This window comes from Phyllostomus discolor, chromosome 1, assembly GCF_004126475.2.
Source record: "Phyllostomus discolor isolate MPI-MPIP mPhyDis1 chromosome 1, mPhyDis1.pri.v3, whole genome shotgun sequence".
Lineage (NCBI taxonomy): Eukaryota > Metazoa > Chordata > Mammalia > Chiroptera > Phyllostomidae > Phyllostomus > Phyllostomus discolor.
The window spans coordinates 126587302-126610179 of record NC_040903.2 but is presented as its reverse complement, the minus strand read 5'-3'; the positions used below and the strand labels follow the sequence as shown (position 1 = coordinate 126610179).

Genomic DNA, 22878 nt, shown 5'->3' with positions numbered 1-22878 from the left:
TGTGTCTTGATGGAAAGTTTTTCTTTTGTAATCTCTAGACAGTAAACCCTTGGGTTTTTGTGAACAGTGGCTTTGTATAATTGTGGCTTTATTTGAGCAGGAATCTTTTGGGGAGTCAGCTACATCAGTGATTTTCAACTCTTCTCTTCTTGTGGCACATATATACTAATTAGAATTCTGTGGCACACCAAAAATATATTTTTTGCCAGCTTGACAAAAAAAAAAACAGGTATAGTTTTGATTTATTCACAGAGGATGGCTATTGTTGTGTTGAGTGTTGTCATCTTTTTTATTTGGCAATATAAAGGAAAAGAGGTTAGTGTCCCTGACTAAATAATCAGATATTGCATGTTTTAAAAATTCTTGTGGCACACCAATTCAGAATTGCTGAGCTGTATGTTAGAATGAAGATAGTATTTCATACCAAAAAAAATCCATTAAAATACTTTTGCAGTTCTGAGCAAAGTTGAAATAAGGGAGAAGGAACTTGGAAAACCTTGTGTAGATAATGCCATCTTCCCTTGAGCAGATATGGTATGGGATTACAAGAGAAGCAAACGTTGATTCAAAGTACCTATTGGCTTTGTGCTCATGAGAACTTGGCTTCTCTATTTCCCTAGTGACACACGTCTACCTGTATCCCACAGCCATTCTTCATCCCAAGAGTAGGGGCATTTGAGGAACAGAATAAATAGTTATGCTGTATTGAGTCAGGTAGTGGTTAATTAGACTGGTGTATTTGTTGTCATAGAACTCTTGACTCTTCTTCTTATCCCAAACTGCTCTTCAATGCAGTTCCTTACAATGATTTTGTATCAGGGATATCTTTTGAGCTTTTCATCGCCAGCAGGTTAGACATGTCAGTACTAAACTGATCTCTTCTTATCGACAGTTTCTAAGATCTTTCCCACAGAGTTCCCAGGTTCTGGCCTGAACTGGACATATTAAAACAAATGCTTTAGCCCTGGCTGGTGCGGTTCAGTGGATTGAGTGCCAGCCCACAAACCAAAGAGTTGACGATTGATTCCCAGTCAGGGCATATGCTTGGGTTGCAGGTCCCCAGTGGGGGGCGTGCAAGAGGCAACCACACATTAATGTTTCTCTGTCTTTCTTTCTCCCTCCCTTTCCCTCTCTCTAAAAATAACTAAATAAAATCTTTTTAAAAAGAAAATGCTTTAAGTATTTTCTGGGGGGGGTGTGCAAAAAGTTTTGTTGTTACCATTTGTTCCAATGCATGGGATAGGGTTCCAGGGTTGTTAAGAGGGTGTCTAGTGGTTTCAGACAAAAGCAAGACACCAGGGCAATGTGGAGGGGCTCCTCAAAGCCTTCTGGGGTCCAAAGGTTTCCTAGTTATGCTTAAGGGTAAGAATTTTGAAGAGATACTTGCTCATCCCATCCTGGGGGCCTGCCAGACTGGGGATGTTAGTGTGGTGGTTTCCCATCTTCTTGATGAGTTTCACCTCCTCATCCAGGAAATGGTTGTTCAGAAAGTCACAGAGATGAGGGTCTGTGCAGGTAGAACCCAAGGCATGCAGATCCAAAACGGACCTGGTTCAGGGTCTCCTCCAAGGCCAGGGTGGCTTCCATGGAGTCCTGAGTTTCACCCCACTCATCTTGGGAAGGCTTCACCATGTCCTGGAGAAGAATGTAGCCACCCCTCTGGTTTTTCAGCTTTAAGTGATGCCCAGAGCCCTCATGCTTCTCTTCAGTCAATTTTCGGAAGAAGTGGCCCATGCCCTGCAGAGACACATAGTCCCAGTCAAAATAGAAGCCCAGAGAGAGGTAGGTGTAGGAAGCCCACAGATGCAGGTTGGCCAGGGGGTTGACTGCAGCTTCCACCTCTGTGGAATAATTCTGGCGAATTTGGGGGCTCATGGTTGTTCAGCAAGGAAGAATTAAGGTAAAAAAAATGGTGCCTGCTTGCAGACTGAGGCTAGCTGAGATAGTTTCCATGGTGGTGACAGAAAAGAGGATAGAGGGTAGTTGGAAAGAAGAGGCATCCCTAGGTCTGTTTCATCCAAACCCTGCTGAATCAGGAGACGGATCCCAGGACAACCAAGACACTGTTGCTTTTCCTTGAATTTTTGATAATAGTTTTCAAAATATTATACCTATTTCAATTAAGAATCTCATCTTCTCAGAGATGGAGAAAACCTTTACAAGAAAGTGCTGCTTAATTGCACACATTCTTTATCCAAGGATTAACTCTGTCATAGTCAAAAATTTATTTTTACATTGGGCATAATGGTACTGAAACCTAAGGGGAAAAGTGATAGGAAAAGTCATATGAATTAGCAATTCTTATGAATAAAAGCTAAAGATAATGTCACAGTTTTCTGTGTTTTTAATGGTGACCTATATATGCATTATACAAGGTGACCATAAGTTCTAGTTTTCCAGGGATAATGTCATTTTATGCCTATTTCCTGATGTGATTGATAGCATTCCTCCTTACTCTCAATAGGAGGTCCAATTTGGATGATTTATAATTTTGGTGACTATGTAATTTAAGTGTACAAATTACTGAGGGGTGTTACATGGTAGTTGTCATACTTAATTTTGAAGAAAGAATAATTTTATTTAAACAACAGGATATCTCTGTTTGTTTTGTAAGCCTAATCATCAAAGTGCCTTTAATAAAGTAGTTAACTGTGGTTGGCATTTCAGCTCAGGAATCTGTGAGGTATTCGAAACTATGTGCAAACGTGTTTTTCATGTACTTGTTTTTCTAGGAAAATAGTTTTGATATGACTCTTTTTAAATGCCTAAATTAAAATATTAGGGATTTTTTCAATCAGAATCAGTAAGAATGACTGTGGTATTATTTGGATAAAAACTAAAGGGAAGAAGTTGGATAGTAATAACAAAAACAAAAATGTACATTTATTGAGTCCTTACTTTGTGCTAGACAGTGAGCTTTAAAAGTGTTTTGTTAAACCCTCAAAACGTTGCAGATGAAGAAAATGATTTGCAGAAAATCCAGTCATATTGCTCAGGATTGCATAGGCAGTAAGAGGTGGGGCCAAGGTTAGAACCTCAGCTGACTCCTTAATCTGCACTCTTAATCCTTCTTGCCTCCATTATGGTGTACCTGAGGGGAATTCAAGTTTGAGCAAGATTTTGTATCTGCTGTTATTTGCTGACTTATTTATTTGATCAAAATATATTTGACATATAACACTGTGAAATTTAAAGTGCACACATTTATTTAATATATTTATATATTGTAATATGATTGTTGTAGCTATAATTAGCAGCTTTATCATATCACACAGTTATCAGTTCTTTTTAGTGGTTGAAATGATTAAAATTTAGTCTTAATCAGTTTGATGATTATAATATCATATTATTATCTCTATTTACTACTGTGCTGCCTGAAATCTTTAGACTTACTGGCTACTTGTTACATATTTCTATCCTTACCAAGCATCTTTCAGATCCCCTCACCCCACCCCCAGTAACTACCATTGTCCTCTCTGTTATTATGAATTCAGCTTTTTTAGATTACACATACAAGTAATATACAATGATTTTTCATTCTCTAATTTATTTAGCATGATGTCCTCAAGATCCATCCATGTTGTTGCAAAAGGCAGGACATCTTTCTTTCTTCTGGATAAATAATATCCCTTCATATATATATGAAGGGATGTTATACATACAATATAATTATATACATTATAATATATATAATCTTTGATATCCTGTTTTTATATCTTTGAGTATATACTCAGGAGGAATTGCTAGATCATATAGTAGATCTATTTTTAATTTTTTAAGGAAACTCCATACTGCTTTCTATAGTGGCTGAATGAATAAATTTGCATTCTCACCAACATTATACAAGGGTTCTTTCTTCTCTTTTCAAAACTTGTTTACCTTGTCTTCTTGGTGACGGTCATTCTAATAGTGTGACATGACATCTCATTGTAGTTTTGATTTGCATTTCCCTGATTATTAGAGATGTTGAGAATCTTTTATGTACCTGTTTTCCATTTGTGTATATTTTTGGAAAAATATCTATTTCCTCTGCCCAGTTTTGAATTAATTGTTCTTGTTGTTATTGAGTTGTATGAGTTCCTCATATGGTTTGGATAGTTAATCCTTGTCTGATACATGTTTTGTAAAACTTTCCTTTTATTCTGTTGTTTGCCTTTTCATTTTATTGATTATTTCTTTTGCTGTTTAGAAGCTTTCTAAGTTGATGTGGTTCTGCTTGTTGATTTGTTCTTTTGTTGTTTGTGCTTTGGTGTCAAACCTAAAAAAAATGTCATTGCCAAGACCAATATGGAAGAGCGTCTTCCCTATGTTTTCTTCCAAGAGTTTTATGGTATCAGGTCTTATGTTTAAATCTTTTACACATTTTATCTTTTGTAAGTGATGTACAATAGGGGTCCAATTATATTTTTCTGCAAGTGTTTGTCCAGTTTTTCCAACACTGCTTTTCAAGAGACAATCTTTTCCCCAAAGGCTGCTTTTGACTCCCTTGTTAAATAGTTTACCATTTAGTTAACCACATGCACAGAGGGTTAATGCCGGGTTCTCAATCCTATTCCATTTGCCTATGTGTTGTGAGATAGTTACTTTAGTACTTAATTTAAAAAGGGAATGTAGATGTGGATGATGTGGCTCAGTGGATTGAGCACCAGTCAGCTAACCAATGGGTTGCTGGTTTGATTCCTTGTCATGGCACATGCCTGGGTTGCTGGCCAGGTCCCCAGTGCGGGGGCATGTGAGAGGCTACCACACATTAACATTTCTCTCCCTCTCTTCCCTTCTCTCTAAAAATGAAAAAATAAAATATTTTTAAAACTAAAAAGAGAACATAGAGACTAATAAAAAAAAACAACAAAGCTTGCCTAAGGTCACAATTTCTATACCAATGTGGAGATTTGAATCCAGGCATACTTTATTTCAGGTTTATATTTTTCCTTTTTTAAAACTAATTATATGATTCTGTTATTTATTTTGTATATGTAAATGTCAAAATGATAATGAACAATAGCAACATACCTGCACTGACTCTTAAAATACAATTTTTCCATCATTCTATGAATGGCCCAACAAGTTTGTTAGAATGTTTTAAATGTAATCCTGTAATAATCCTGAATTTTGAATCCTTATGTAAAATATTTGTTCCTAACATATTACATAGCTTCATTGTGCAAAATCACATTCCAACATTGTTGATTATATTTCATGGATTCACCTTTAGACAATCTACTTTCTGGGGTCACATAAGCACTTTAATCCCATGAGTAAGTGCCCCATGAGGTGTGTGGTAGCTAAATTCTCAATGATTAAGTATTAGGATGTACAACCACAATCAGACAATATTTTTCTTCCAAGAAGCCTCTGCTTGATTTCATTCAAAGATCAAATGGAGACTGCAAATAATTCTGTGTTGTCACTGTTGTCATTTAACACTCATTTTTTATAAATTCTGTGACTGTGAGCTCTCAGAATATTTTATTGTGTATTTACTACAACTTTCTAATCTACAGTGAAAATAGTCTAGCAAATGCCTAATTGGTGAAACTTCTACATTTCAGAAAGACAGCTGAATTGATATATTTTTCTTGTGCATGATATTGAATAAAGGCTATCTTTCAAATATATTAAATAAAAGCAACAATTACAAAATACTATGTCAGCATGATCTCAAGAATATGTGAAACATTTGATAAGTGAGTAGCTTGGTTAAAGCTTAGAAACTATTGGTATAAATATGAAAAAGGGAAGTTTTGATATACCGTTAATTTTTGTAACCTCTATGAAGATGATAATATAATGATATATTCTAGATGGTTAAAACAGGCAACTTTATAAGTTGTATACTAGGGTACATGATTCCATAAACAAGTTAAAAATTGTCTACAATATGTTAAACCAGTGTATATCTCATTTCATGGAAGCTCTCACTGTTTGAACAGTCTCTCAACAACTGTGTATTTTTTTTCTACTATGTATACATTGGGATGGAAGTTGGGTTCTAGTTGAAGCATTCAGAATACTACTTGGCCATTAAAAAAAGAAGGAAATCTTACCTTTTGTGGCAGCATGAATGAACCTGGAGAATATTATGCTAAGTGAAATGAGTCAGACAGAGAAAAACAAGTAACATATGATTTCATTTATGTGTGGAATCTAATAAATGAAATAAACTAACAAAATAAAAAGACTGATAGATACAAAGAATAGACTGACAGCTGTCAGAGGGGTGGAGATTTAGAGGGGGTAGGTGACAAAGGTAAAAGGATCTAGCAAAAAAGAAAAAAAAACTTGTACAAGAGCATATAAGGGGTATAAACGGTGATGGAAGGAAATTTGACTTGGGAGATGAACACAAAATATAATACACAGATGATGTATTATAGAACTGTACACCTTAAACCCATATACTTATATTAGACAATGTCACCCCAATAAATTCAGTAAAAAATAAAGAGAAAAAATAAGTTCAAGTAATTATAAACTAGAAATGCAAGTATTTTTTCTCAGTAAACATTATAAAACTATACTGGGTTAACATTAAATAAAAAGTTAATTTTGCTGTGGCTTTGGTCAGCTTTTTTGTGGATATGACCTTCATTTCTGTATTAATACTATAGTATAGGTATTGCATTTCTATACGTGGCTCTGCCAAAACTTGGAAGGTTGAACATACCTCCTAACAGTGATATCTAAGTAAGTAGAATATTATTTAATAGACTGAATAAAACTGTTAGGCTGTAATATAGAATTTGGGAAGGTAGTGTAACATATTGAAATGCCTACTTTCAGTTATACAAGGGGGGACTCCTCCCAAACCAAATTTACTTATAAAAATTGTGTATTATTCTTACATGTTTAAACTTCAGTCATTTTCAAAGTACTCTCCAGTTGATGCAATACACCTATCAAGACATTTTTGCCACTGCTCAAAACAGTTTTGAGCTCATTGATTCTGATGCCTTTTAGTGCTTCTGCTGGTTTTTGTTCTACCTCTTCCACATCTGCAAAATGTTTTCCTTTGAGGACTTTCTCAATCCAAGGAAATAAACAAACAAACAAACAAATTGAAACGTTTGGAGCTAGATCATGTAGGGCATGAGGGCCATGCAGTTTTTTATCAAAACTACTGAACACTCAGTGTGCTGTGGGCAGGTACAATATAAATCACCCATCAAGAAATGGGCAACCCCATTGAAAGAGTCTTCAAAAAATTCACTGAATCTTAACATAGCTTCCCACAACAGCACCAGCTGGAGCACTGATATGGATGGGTTCCTAGAATACTCACCTAACAAGAGAAACCTATTACAAGGGGCCTGCCCCCAGAAGATAATTTCAGGTTTTTTTGATCCCCCTTGTATATAGATATACATATGTACACACACACATATATACACATTTATTTACATGAAAAAAAGTCTAAAGCTACACATCATAACATTAATTGTAAGTGGACTTTTTCTGGACCAAAACCCCTTAGGAACTCCAGGCATCAGGTAAAAATGTAGAAATTAACGAGTTCATTCTAGACATGCATGGAAAATAGTAGATCTAGAAAGACCAAAATAATCTCAAACTTATAACTATGTGGTAGGACTTATAGTCTAAGATTTTACCAATGGCTATAATATTCAATAGTGGGTTTTTGGGGACTGCACTGCCTGGTCTCAGGAAGCTGTAACCCCCTATGACTTAGGCTGAGTGAAAGACCTCCGAACCAGAAGTCTCTAAAGAGACAAAGCTTATTTCCCTGGCATGAATGCTGCCTGTTCTAATGCCTGGCTTCCCTTTTGCATGATCAGCAGTCAATGATGGGTAAAAATTCTCTAAGAAAGAGAATGAATCTAAGACAGATGCAATCATGTGGGGGAGCCCTAAGGGAAGAGACTCATGGGGCTATGGAAATAAAGGGGTTATTGATATCAACCCCTGCCCCCTTGGCTTTGTCAAAGCCTGAGTCCTTGTGAGAAATCCAAGTCTCCTGGCTGCCTTTGTCTTCTCTGTTAACTCAGGCCTGCAGGGGCAGCCCAGACCAGAAACGGTGGACCACCAGGGTAATCAGGCCTGGGACATGGAATATGCAAGATCCTGTGAGATCTGTTTGCTGGAGGATGTTATTAACTTGGAATTTAAAGGCACAGGCAGGAAACCTTTGGAACCTGTAGTCCTTTCATATGTTAAAGACCCCAAACTTTGCCCAGAATCACAGCAGGAGTTCTGTCTGCACCTTTGTAAGTCACCTACATCTTTTGATCTTTTCTGCCAGACTATGAATCCACAAACTAAGTCTGTTTTCTCAATAAAAATCTGCTTGGGAATGGATACGATGTGCTCTCCCCGCTAGAGAGAGAGAGTGGACATTCTGTTTTTACTTCCCCACAGAAACTGCTTGTCTCTGTGTATGTCCTTCTTGTGTTTCGATAAGCCATCCACAGCATTCTGCATTTACTGCAGGCAGGTGAGCACACTTCAGTGGGTCACAGTGACACAAGGATAGACATATAGAACAATGGAATAGAATCGTATGCTATTTACAGGTCAAATGTGCTAAGCACATCAGTTGTTTCCCATCATGATACAGGAAATTCAAGTTGTATAATAAAACTATAAATTGCAGTGTCATAAGTAACATACTGGCAAGATAAAATGCAGCATTTACATTTCATCAGATTTTATACAAATCTTCAAAAGGATTATACATATCTATGATCAAAAATACAAAAAAATTATCCCTGGTGTGTTATTGGGTAAACAACAGCATGTTTCAAAATAATAATCAGTAATAGATGAATGATATTATACTATAAGTTGGAAATCTCATGTATATGAACCCATCATGTTTAAAAGGTTGTTTATCAAAGTATTAAAAAGGTATATTTAACTTTGAGTGATAAGCTCTCTGAGGCAGTTTTCTTGTTCTTTATAATTTTTGGTTTTGCTTACATCTTTTAAGCATAAAATATTTTTAATCAGAAAAAATTAGAAAGCTTCAATCTGGATAAAAGTCTGATGCATTAGACATTTTTATTATTTTAATGAAAATCAATTTTTATTGATATAAATACTATAGGTTGTTATAAATCAGTGAGAAGCTCTTTGAACCATTCGTGACAGGATGGAACCAGTTTGTATGACCAGAATGTACTTGAGAAAGATAGAACTGGGTCAGGTTGCACTTGCATTGGCTGGAATCAGTTGGACCAGTCTATTAGCAAAGCAGACACAAGAAACACCAGATAAAATTTAAAATTATCACCTAAGTTGTCTAAGTCAATGTATGTTGGAAAGTAGAAGAAAATAGTCCATCAAAGGAAAAAGGAGCAATATTTTGGGGAAACAACTTTTGGAGAAGCATTTAAAAACATCATAGCTCAGTTTATACCATGTATAAAACTTCTAGTGGTTTTTTAAACCTGAAGTTAGTCATTAATAATACACAAAGAAAGATTTAAGGTAACTAAACTTAAAAGTAAATTCTGATTACAAACTTGGTGACCTACTATGAAGAATGCCCACAGTCTCCAGTTACTCTAAAATCTCTATCTCATTTCTGGGACTGATGTATACAGAACTTATTTGAGCAAAACTGTTCAATATTTAGTATAATAAAATAACTTTCTATTTAGAGGAAGAACCTACAAATACTCAGTTCTGTTAATTCTATAATGTTTCTTACATGGGAAAATAATAGTAAACTTTTGTGTGTGTGTAAGTCTGTAGAAAAGTGATTTTCCTAGTAATAAACATGTCGAGAGAAATCTAAGAACACCGTTAAGCCAGAGCCTTATTTAAAACACTATGAAGAGTCATCAGGAAACTGTACAGAGATGACATAAAAGTGATCTCAATCTCTCTTCCTTAATTTGAAACAGAAACATGATTTGGTTTTAGTAAAATATTCAATAAAATATGTATGTTTAATGAATATGTTGTGATAATGAGTAGATGAAAAATGAACATTTTTATCTCTCCCTTAATCCAGCCAGTCATTTTTATTCTGAGAAACAGCGTTTGAATAAATGGAATAGAAGTCTATAACCAATATCTGTCCACAAACAGATAGTCCATAAACAGGGCATTCTGAATAGCTGTAAAAACTATGGAAATACATAAATAATTAAGAATATCAATTTAATAAAAATTACTTCAAAAATTGAAGTTCAAATCACATAATTCTTCATATTGTATATCTGCTTTCCCCACAAAAATTAAAATAATCTTTCAATGTCCTTCTTTATGCGCACATAACACATTTAAACTTCTCATATGTAACACTTTATGTGAAACTATCTACCAGAAAATAGATGAAACTTTTCAAATATGTTTTATGCAAGAAAATAAGAATTCTTATGTTCTCAAATTTCTTTATAGAGACAAATGATAACTGACATTAGCATACTGCAGGGAGTAGCTAAAGCTGTAAGGGGTGAGAAATCTTGTTTGAATTAAAGATGATGTTACAAAATTTTTATTAAGCTCATATTTCATCTATATTCAGAAAACAAGATTAATGTCAGAGCTCTGCTACTGAATGAAGCTGTCCTAATTAAGTGCAAAATAAGATTAAAATGGATAATAAATGACATTTACTCTTGCCTTTCCTAATCTATGGTCTCCAAAGTATCTGTTTGATATATTTCTACCTTAATTCACTCAAGTAAAAGTTATGTCAATAATATAAATTGAAATGCAGATCTTGCTAACACTCCTTCATTTATCACTGAGTTAAAATTTTTCAACCTATGGCATTGCAAGAGAAACAGCAAAATATATGCATTAAAGAACAGAAGATGAAATCAAATGGTACTTTTAAAGAGAATGGGTGGTAATTCTTATTGGGAATACAACTACTGGCCTTTATTCTTCTAGTATCTCCTATTTTTGTTGTTTCTAAATCTCAAGTTATTAGAATCATCACACTTGTTTTTATTCTTCAATAGGACATGTCTTTTGCTCAATATCAAATATAGTTTATATTTGGAAAAGTACTGAAAAGCATTTTCTCTCTTTCTAATCAATAAATTTATTTTAGTAACATTCATGTATTGAAAAACCATTTAGGAAAATGAAGGAAAATATGCCTGGTATGGCTAACACACATGGCTCCCCTCCAGTTTCTGCTTTGCTCACCCAGAGGCCAGTGTCACAATTTTCTCTGGGGGGCAGGATGCTGGATTTGGGGCTGAGGGGCTTCCTCACTGTGGTCCTGTGCAATGTCTGAAATAGCCGGGCTACCTTCCACAATTAACAATATTATTTCTTGAAATCATGTCACTGGACAATTTTGCTAAAGAAATGTACTAAATTATGACAATTCTTTTAATACATTAGTTGAAATCTTTTTAATTATATTCCCAAATATTCTTCCAACAAAACAGTCATAATTTCATATTGCCCTCTGCACATACATCTTTGAGACAGTACTCCAGGGAATTTCAGAAAAATATTAAAAGCACTAAGATTTATGGACAAAGAACCAGAAATATTCACTTGTACATGATTTTTTAGATTGCAAGAAAAAAGTTCATTTAGATAGTGTTTTTCATTCATGTGAAACAGTAATGTAAGGAATCCATACAAACCCATTATTCCCTTGGCAACAGATACATCTCAAAAATATACTTAATATCTTTCTCATTATGTGCTAATTACAAGAGATCCCAGTTACATGCCTGTTTTCCAAAGGACTTCTCACCCATCTTTTTAATTCTTGTTTTCATTTACCTTTCACACAAGCAAGTAACCAGGAGAAACATCTGAAATTCTTCTCACCTAAGAGTGGTTCTGAGTGAAGTATCCACCTAGTTCTGGTTTAGAAAATGCATATGGTATAGATCCATCTTTAAACCAGGCCTATTAGATCCATCTTTAAACCAGGCCTGTTATTTTCTTCATTCATTAACTGGTCAGAGGACATGGGTCTGATTGACAGAGATACAACAAAGTAGTAGTACTCAATACCATATAAATGAATTACCTACTTGTGTAATTAACTTGTATCTTTCATGACAATTGTAGACTGCTATCAATCTGTCATTTCAATTTTATAATGAAATGTCATCACACACATCACTTTACAGTATGGTGAGTTATATAAATCCAATTTCTGATGGTAGTTTGATTTGTATACTTACTTTGTACCCCACAGCCACTCGGGTCTACTAGGGCCAAGTAGAAAGGCAGGAGATGTTTTAACATAAAATTAGTGGTAGGCAACACAGAACTTGGCCTTATTACAAAACCCCAAAGTCTTCACAGCAATTCTCTATTGAAGTTTCCAGAGGCTCCTTAGATCATCTCCGTCTGCCCCAGACACCCACTACCATCACATCTCATTAAAAAATGCACTGCAGATCTCAGCTTCTTTTCTGATTAGTCTTACAAGTTGCCCAGTAAATGACTGAAGCAGCTTGCCTAAATATGTTATTTGTAGGCAAAACTATTCAGAGGTCCAACAACTTGTCTTTCACATTAGAAGATATAAACCAACGTTTCTCAGACCTTAAAAACTTCATTGATGGTTTTGGCCAAGCTTCTATGAGGCATACCCCTCAATCTCTGGTGTAGATATCTTAATAAGATATATAGGGTATTTGCAACTTCCACATTTTCAGGTCCAATTAGCATATTGTAATGGATCAGCTCAGTGTTGGATCAATTTCTGATTTACTTTTCTTATTTTCTTTACTGATTGGGGACAGACATATAAAACTATTTTCTAGGCTAAAAGCTTTAAACTAGTGTTGGAGACTGTGGATCCCCCACTGAGTATCTACATCTGGAATCAAAGCTGCTGTTAGCATCAGCACCTCATTTAGCACAGAATAACCTACTGTCATTTTCTATGATCACTTAGATTTCTACCCTGGGTGAATAGGTGAGGTATTGTGGGGCTGTGGGAGCATTTATTAGTACTGCATCTTTTAGGTTCTGCTGGTAGTGCTCAATATCAGGAATATACCTAAAGCCGTGGCATTGGTTTTGGTTTTCATATTGGAAAAGTGGGGGAGTTCCAGTGGTTTCCATTTGCCTTTCCTATCATAAAATCCCTTCTACAGGTCATGAAGAGACTCAGGTCGAGATTCTTCCTGTCACTAAGTATTTTAATTCACAATATGCATGTTGACACTGGTCAAAAAAATGCAGCTGTATTCTCACTAGAACAATATAAGATTGACTAGAGCTGAGACACCATCCCTTGCCTAAATATCTTTAAGCTTCATTTTGAAGTTGGACCACAATGGTGAATAAAGTCTCCAAGTACCACCATCATCAACTAAGAGCCCAAATCAAATAACCCATAGAAGGGCTATGAATTTTTCTTTCCAGCAAACACATTTAACCTAACAGCTGGCTACTAATGCCATTGAATAAGGCTTGTGAAAAGATTCATATATAAATACGTGTGGATTTATCGCACTGTTCTATTTCAAGCACATGGACACCTCCCCCCACCATCATTTGAAGGGCTCATTGTCTACCAACTGTCTTTGGTTGAACATGAATTTCCAGTTCAGTGGGCTCCCTGGGGGTAAGTTATTTTCAGCAGAACTGGAACTTTGCTGCTTATAAATGTCAAATAAACACTTTAGAACATCTAGTTATGTCATTTTTAGGGGCTCTGTAATTGACTAAATATCATCACAGAGTCTTGCATATCAACACTCAGATCAATATTATTGCATTAGTTATGTCCATCTTGTCTCTGGATATAAACTGTATCTACCTGGCTTCTACTGTTTCAGCATCCCACCCTGACTGAGATAAGGAAATCCAATTCCACTACAGCATCCCCATCACCATCTTTACCCTACACAAGACATTCATTTTGGAGATTTTCAAGAAGATTGGTGAGATACCAGTTTTCTTTAAACAGTGAAAACTAATACATCTACATAGGACTGTAGAATTTGAGTCAAAAAACCTGTGCTTTCAACAGTCAGCTACCAATGAACAGATTCATCACTTACTCTCGATTGCTTAGTTAGGAATGATTTATATCATGACAAAAGGAAAAGTGTGCTCAGGACAATAATCAATGACATGGATTCTGTGTGTGTGTGTAGAAAGATTGTGGGGCAGGGGTTATTATTTACCTTAAAATGCAAACCAACTCAATGAAATCTCAATTCTATTTTTCTAGGGCTCTCATATTGGTGGTTAAAAGAGGGTGCACTATTGACCTTGCTCAAGAATGTCCTAATGTGATCATATTTCACACAAATTAACAAATGTTGTAACAAAGTAATTTTAACAGAGAAACACATTATTTTAGACAAATTTAGGGAGTGACGTTTTCTACTTATTAAATCTTTCCAGATGAAAGAAGTTTGATACCTTTAACACTATATATTTTGATGAATGTTTTTCATAAAATTATCATGTGTTTCTTGCTTTCTTATATAGAGTGTGTTGAACAATGTTGGGAACTGCCTTGCCTGGTTTCAGAAGCTGTAACCCACCCCCCATGACTAGGGCTGAGTGGGCAACCTTGGACCGTAAGACACTAAGGAGACAAAGCTTATTTCCCTGGCAGGAGTGTGGCTTCTGCTCCTTTTACTTCATCCATAACTGGCCCCCAATGCTTGGTTGGTTAGCCAATGATGGGTAAGATTCCCTAAAAGGGGGAATGATCTAAGATCAGGCACAATCACGTGGGAGGCCCACAAGGAAGGATTTGGGGGGTTACAGCAAAAGGGGGTGATGGACCCTCACCCCTCAGCTTTGACAAAGCCTGAGTCCTCATCCTGTCTGTGAGAAGTCTTCTAATCTCTTGTCTGCCTTACTACCCCTGCCTGACTTAAGCCTGAGACAATAGCTTAAGCCTAAAACAATGACAGAGGGTGGTACAGACCTATGCTGGAAAGAGTGGGTTCCCCAGAGTGATCAGGCTTAAGAAAGAATATGTAAAATCCTGTGAAACCTGCTTTGTTTATAATGCTTTCAATTAAATGATAATGGTCCAAGTCTGAAGTGAGTTTGTTCCTCAAAGTTTCATAGCTCTTTAGCTATCTGACTCAAAATAGGCCCTCAGAGTTCTTTGTTATCTATTAGTTGATCCTTACTGCCTGACAATGATTAATGAGCTTTACCTCCATTCCTGTGCAAAATGAACCTAATAAAAGCCCATTGAGGAAAAGGCTCTTGGCCCTTCTTGTTTGAGAGATTGGTCACTTTTCCTCCCCAAGCAGATCGTGTCTTGGTAGACTTATTCTCATCTGTGGCAGACGGGGGGTGGGAGGGCTGTGGACGGAGCCCCCACAAAGAACAACATCCAAATGTTTTCTCATGGTTCCTAGAAAAAATGAATAAAGACTATGGTTCTCAAGTGTGATCCTCAGACAAACAGCAACTACAAAATTGTTGAAATGCTAATTCTTGGGACCATCCCCAGATCTACTGATTAGAAACCTCCAAGTAGTTCAGATGCCCACTAAAGTTGATTGGCAGAACTCTTTTTGCCTCTGTTAGAAAACAGGCTTCAGAGTCTGTCAAGTCTTAACAATGTGATCTCAGCAAAGTTGTCTAACCTATACAAAGTTCAAATTCCTCCTATGTAATTACAACTCCATAGAATTATGAGGATTATATAAGTGATTACATAAAAATCTTAGTGTAGTGCTCCACACATAGTAACAGTTTATTAAATGGCAAGATGTTATTTTTTAATTGCAAAAACCAGCAATGTTTAAGTTATATTCCCTATAGCTGTTTAAGCAGATTTTCCTGCACTTTTTAAAAAAGTATGTATCCTTATTTAACACATATTTATCCCATTAAAGTCTTCAAATTGTTCCCTCATCAATTTTAACAAGTAGCCCCTATAAATGAAGAGCTAGGCTGAAAAAAACTTTAAGTACTTGTAGATTTTGGAGCTTACTCCTAGATAACTAAAGTAGCTTGGAATCTTCTTAAAAATATTTTTGTGAAAACTTATTCCATATAGTGTACTCAGTTTCATACTTTGGTGTTCATTGGGCATATTAGGAAAAATTATATTAAGAGAAGCTTTACTTAGAAGTGAGGCATGATAGTACAAGGGGGAACCCAAAACCCCTGGAATTTATTTATAAAAAATTTTATATCAGCCCTGGCTGGCGTAGCTCAGTGGATTGAGCGCGGGCTGCGAACCAAAGTGTAGCAGATTCGATTCCCAATCAGGGTACATGCCTGAGTTGCAGGACATGATCCCCAGCAACCACACATTGATGTTTTTCTCCCTCTGTCTCCCTCCCTTCCCTCTCTAAAAATAAATAAATAAAATCTTAAAAAAGTATATCTATTCTTACATGTTTAAACTTCAGTCACCTTCAGAGTAGTCTCCATTTAATGTAATTTAAGACACTTGTTCCACTACTCAAAACCATTTTTGAACTCATTGATTTTGATGCCTTTTACTGCTTCTGCTGTTTTTTGTTTCACCTCTTCCACAATGGAAAAATGTTTCCCTTTGAGGAATTTTTTTCATATGAGAAAATAAACAAAAATGTCACTCAGGGTGAGATTGGGTGAATAGGGAGTGTGGGGCATGGGAGTTATGATGCTTTTGTTCAAAAACTGCTGAACATTCAGCATGGTGTGGGCAGGTGTGCTTGTAAATCATCCACCATGAAATGGGCAAAGGCACTGAAAGAGTCTTCAAAAAAATTCACTGATGCCAAAAGCAGTCTCTCACAACAATGCCAGCTGGTACACAGATCCAGGTGGGTTTCTAGAACACTTACCTAGTGTTGGAAGCCTATACTGCAAGGGGTCCACCTTCCATAGGATAATGCCATTATCTTGGGGGGTTCCCTCTTATACAGGGTCCAGCAGACGTGAGGTCTGCTTTAGTGTGGATGGTAGGGTAATAATATGGGTGTAATAATTTATAGTTTTAATTTGAGCATTTCACTTAAAATGTCACATGATGTTCTCAGTGTGGTATTGTAACATTATAGAATTACATGATTATGATTTTGTAATAAAAGATTTTGTAATAAAATAGGGGAGTTAATTGTGTTGGGTCCTATATATTTAAGAGTATGCTTGTGTGGTAGGCAAAATTAACAGCCTTCAAATATTTCCACATCCTAGTGTTTCAGTAGAACTGTGTGGCCCTGGCTGGTGTAGCTCAGTGGATTGAGTGCAGGCTGCGAACCAAAGTGTCACAGGTTTGATTCCCAGTCAGGGCACATGCCTGGGTTGCAGGCCATGACCCGCAGCAACCACACACTGATGTTTCTCTCTCTCTCTTTCTCCCTCCCTTCCCTCTCTTAAAAAAATAAATAAATCTTAAAAAAAGAAATGTGTGTACACATTTCAATTTATATGTATTTATATATAAATGTGTGTATATATACACAGTGTATATATGTGTATATGCATTAAATGAATTCATTATATATACAAATATATGCTGCACTTATATATTGGGTTGGCCCAAAAGTCCGTTTAGTTTTTTCCATAAAATAAAAGGGATATTTTTCATTTTCATTAATAATTTTATTGATTTGGATACTTTGAGTATGTTGGCTATCTCCTGTGTGGTATCATGTTGATTTGATATTGATTAATGTCTCAATTTGATCTCTACCAACTTCAACTGGTTTACCCAAAGGTGGAGCATTGCCCAGTGAGAAATCTCCAGTATGAAACTTTGCAAACAACTTTTGACACATTCAATCAGTCACAGCACCTTCTCCATACACTGTGCAAGTCTATTATTGTGTTTTAGTTGTATTTACCTTTCTTGAAATAATAAAGCATGATGTGCTGAAAATGTATATTTTCTTCTATATTCAATATTAAAATGGCTATACAAAAATTCACCAATTTTGATGTTTTTTAATGCACATTTTTATGACAGCTCACAATAAAATCTAACAAAATTGTTTCTAATAAGTTCAAGACAACTAAACAGTACTAAGGCCATCTTTAGGATGGAAAAAACAAAAGAACTTTTTGGCCAACCCAATATTATTTTTACATATATATGTGTGTGCAAAAATATTTTATTTTAACACTTTTCTAAAAAATGAAACATAATGTTTGTATTTTTTCATACATGATTGTTGTGAATATGGTATTCATATTTAATTTGACCTGACTGGTATTAAAATAATATACTATGTGAACAATGTACAAAGCTTACTATAGTGTAATTTCTTTACCATTTTTCCTACTTTGTGAGATTATTGTTCTATATTCTACATATCTTATTAACATATTGTATTTTTGCTCTGAATAGTCCAATGTATCTCAGTTTTAAATGGTCTTTTATACAACCTTTTCCTTCTTTTTATTCCTCTTGCATATTTGGGGTATAAGCAGATAATACTTTGCTTTAGCCCAAAACTCTTATTGAAGCATTCTTATATTGCTGGTCTGATGGATATGAATGATCAAAAACCAAACAAAGAAAAAAACAGAAAGCACCCAACACTTACTATTGTTTTAAATTTGAGACTAAGTCTCTGGCTACAGTCATGTATGCTGTATTTACATCTACATGTTTTATCAGTTAGTTAAATAATTTTAAGTCAGGTTTACTTCTGTAGTTTTTTAAATTTTTTTTAAAGAAAGCAATGATCAACTACTCAAGCCAAATAAATATATTAGATTAATTTAATTAATTAGTTCTTTGAAACTTAATTTTCTTAGACCTGAATCATTGACTGTGTTGTTTAAGTTGAGCATCTCCTAACATGACAGCCAATTACAAGGTAAACAGCACAATGGTCTAGGTGAGAGAACAGTTGTCTGTTTGTATTACTTACTTAAAGAACCCAAGAAAATATCTAACCCTCTTTCACCCTGTTCTCTAGCCCATATAAAATGGGTAATGGTTCAGTCATTCTCTTTTGAAATTTTGTAAGGAAAAACTATAAAATGTTAAAGCCATTGGAAAATTCAAATATTAAATCATATTATTAAACCCCTGATTAGGGTGTGTGTGCATATGTGTGTGTATATGTGTGTTGGTTACATGCTAATAAATAATTAGAAACTTACATTTAGGATGTCAGTGGAATTATGTCAGAACTTACATAGTATTTCTATGTTAAATTGTTGGATTACTTAAGCAGAATTTGAGATGAATGGCAGTGAGTAGCCTTATAAATGCTTCTGTGCTTAAGGAGACTTTATTAATTATGCAAAAAAATGAACAGTTAACCCTTAGAATGCGTTCTTATTTACTGTGGTGTTCCTTCTGAACAGTGATTTTACACAAGTTCAATTTTTGGTTTTATTAGTATTGCAATTATTTCAAGTGGATAACAGTTCTGAATTAGTGTGTTGTATCCAGGTCTGACTCTCTATTGCATAATAATTTCAAGGACAATTTAATAAACACCATCACAGCCTCAGCAAATCTTGTTGAGATTTAATTGAATTGTAAAATAATTTTATTAACTGTTCCTGCAGGGTATTTCCTTTTAATTGAAGGGATTAATTTTGTAATCATTAATGTTCACTTTTCTGGATTCATTCTCTTTAGAATATATTACTTGGATAATTTCAGTCCAGTAACACTCCTGTATGAATGAATTTGTCAAAAGTTTGCTTTTATTTTAGTCAGTCAACTATCCCTGTGGTTAAGGGGCAGAAGGAGAGATTTGTGGGGACTACTTGACATTTTTAACCCAGAATATAAAAAATGTTCAAGAGGTTTGCTTCATAAAAAGTTATGGCATTAGCTAATGTACATTGAGGCAGATTTCCTTTTGCATTATCTTTATTTCTAATGACCTGATATCCTGGTCTGATTATCGAGTTACCTTCAATATAGATTCTTAAGGAATGAGCTTGCCCCTATTAAGGATTATTACTGCATGCTTTTAATATAAATGCCTTAAGAAAACTATTTACCATGCCTGGACATAGGGTGTGAGAGTGAGTGCTACAAGGAGAAAAAGTGATACAAAATGATATAGACACTGACAGAAAGTATGTTAAGAATTAAGGCACAAATATAATCACATACCTCCCTGAAATGAAAGGTACCCTAACATTCTTGCAAAGAAGGCCATTATTGAAAAGAATTCTATATACTGAATTCATTCATGGACCCTGTAAAAACAAATTTATTTATATTGTTGTGTCTTCACAAATAATAAATTGTAAGAATTTTTTAATGATATAAGAATAGATATAAATTTCCATTTTGATGAATATACATTGTATTATGATTTTTATGTATACAACATATTCAATATCCTTCAGGAAAACATTTCTGTGATCAAAGAGATGACCAGTTAAAACAGTAAGTTTTAAAATTTATTTTATTTTTCAACTATAATTGACAGTAAATGTTTTATTAGTGTCAGGTGAATGGCATAAAGGTTAGGCATTTATATGACTTATGAAGTGATCCCCTGCTAAGCCTAGTACCCTCCTGGCACTACGCAAAGTTATAGTATTACTGACAGTATTCCCTCTGCTCTACTCTACACCCTTGGGACATTTTGTAACTGCCAGTTTGTGCTTTCTAAGCCCTTCGCCTTTTCCCCCAGAATCTCAACACCCTCCCATCTGGCAACCATTAGTTCATCCTCTGCATCTAGGAATTTGTTTCTGTTTGGTTTGTTCATTTATTTTGTTTTTTTTATATTTCACATATATGTGAAATAATATGGTATTTATCTTTTTCTGCTAGATTTATTTTACTTAGCATAATACCTCTAGAACCCTCTATGTTGTTGCATTTGTAAGATTTTATTCTTTTTTACTGCTGAGTTTTATTCCTTTATGTACAGGGCAAGGTAAAAGTAGGTTTAGAAACATGAATATGTGAAACAAAGTTTATTCTTGTATTATCATTTATTAATTATTGTATAATTTTCCATTTGAACAACTGTAACACTACTTTTGCAACACCTTGTATATGTATGTGTAAAGACATGCTTATTGATTTTAGGGAAGGAAGGGAGAGAAATGTTTATCAGGTGTGTCCTACAACTGCTGTACCCACCCCTCACCCTGGGATCAAACCTGAACCTACACGCTTTGGGGCATGGGATCACACTCAATCAACTGAGCCACCCAGCCAGAGCTGTGCCACCTCTATTTTATCCAATTGTCTGTCAGTGAACACTTAGTTTTTTTTTGTATCTTGGTCATTGTAAATAATGCTGCAATGAATATAGGGTTACAAATATCTTTTCAAATTAGTGTCTGGGTTTTTTTCAGATAAATACCTGAAAATAGGATAGCTAAGTCATATGGTAGCTCTAATTTTAAGTTTTTGTAGAAACCCCATACTGCTTTCCACAGTGGCTGCACAAATTTGAAATCCCACCAACAGTGCATGAGGGTTCCCATTTCTTCACATCCTGTCAACACTTGTTTGTTGATTTATTGATAATGGACATTCTGACAGGTGTGAAGTTATATCTTATTGAGATTTTATGTGCAAATCTCTGGTGGTTAGTGATATTGAACATCTTTTCATATGTCTACTGATCATCTGTATGTCCCCTCTGGAGAAATTTCTATTCAGGTCTTCTGCCCATTTTTAAAATCAGATTGTTTGTCTAGATTATCTGTCTTTTTGGTATTAAGTTGTATAAGTTATCTGTATATTTTGGATATTAACTGCTTTGAATGTATCATTGGCAAATATCTTCTCCCATTTTATAGGCTTTTTATGTTATTGAAAGCTTCCATTGCTGAACAAAAATGTTTCAGCTTGATGTAGTCTTGTTTATTTGTAGTCCTGTTTATTTTTCTTTTGTTTCCCTTGTCCAAGAAAATATATAAAAAACAAATATTACTAAAAACAATGTCAGAGAATTTACTGCCTGTGATTTCTCCTAGAAATTTTATAGCTTCAAGTCTTACATTTAAGTCTTTACTGTATTGAGTTTATTCTTGTATATTTTGTAGGGATATGGTCAAGATTTTTTTTTTTTTTTTTGCTGATAGGTGTCCAGTTTTCTCAACACCACTTATTGAAGACACTGTCTTTATCCCATTTGGTATTCTTGCCTTTTTTGTCACAGATTAATTGGTGACCTAGGTGTGGGTTTACTTCTTGGTTACTTTGTTCTGTTGATCTATGTGTCTAAATTTATACTAACACCATGCTGCTATGATTACTCTAGGCTTACAGTGTATTTTGGTAACAGATAAAATGATAGCTCCATCTTTGTTTCTTCTCAGGATTGCTGAGGCTATTCTGTGTCTTTTGTGATTCCATATAAATTTTTCAATTTTTTGTTCTAATTCTGTGAAACAGGCCAATTGTGTTTTTATAGGAACTGCATGGAATCTATAGAGTGCTTTGGGTAGTATGGGCATTTTAACAATATTAAGTTTTCCTATCCATGAGCAGAGTGTATCTTTTTCTTTATTTGTGTCTTCTTTAATTCCTTTCACTAATGTGCTATGATTTTTTCAAGTACAGCTCTTCTACATCCTGAATTAAGTTTATTCCTTGTTATTCTATTTTTTATGAAATTGCAAATAAGATCATTTTCTTAATTTGTTTGTGGTAGTTCATCACTGGTATATTAAAATGCAACTTATTTCTGAATGTTAGTTTTGTATACTGCTACTTTACTAAATTCACCTATCAGTTCTAATAGTTTTTTGGTGGACTAATTATAGTTTTCACTAACATTATGTCATTTACAAATAATGACAGTTTACATCTTTCTTTCCATTTGGATACATTTCCTTTCTTTTTCTTATTTGATTGGTGTGGCTAGGACTTCCAATCCTAGTAGTAGTAAAGTAGGACTTTACTACTATGTTGAACAAAAGTGGTAAAAGTGGACATTCTTGCCTTGTTTCTGATCTTAAGGAAAAAAAAACTTTTTAGCTCTTCACCATGAATGTGATGTTATGTGTGAAATTGTTATATATTTCCTTTATTATGTTGAGACATATATCCTATATTCC

The 22878-nt window shown here is 34.9% G+C and overlaps 1 protein-coding gene across 1 annotated transcript; it reads right to left on the bottom strand.

The window, feature by feature from the left end:
• Positions 1-1346: 1346 nt before the first annotated feature.
• Positions 1347-1902, bottom strand: LOC114493109 (ferritin light chain-like). The gene is given in 2 exon segments (XM_036025309.1): positions 1347-1547; positions 1549-1902. Coding segments are annotated over 2 exon segments (528 nt in total). The 5' UTR covers positions 1876-1902.
• Positions 1903-22878: the final 20976 nt, after the last annotated feature.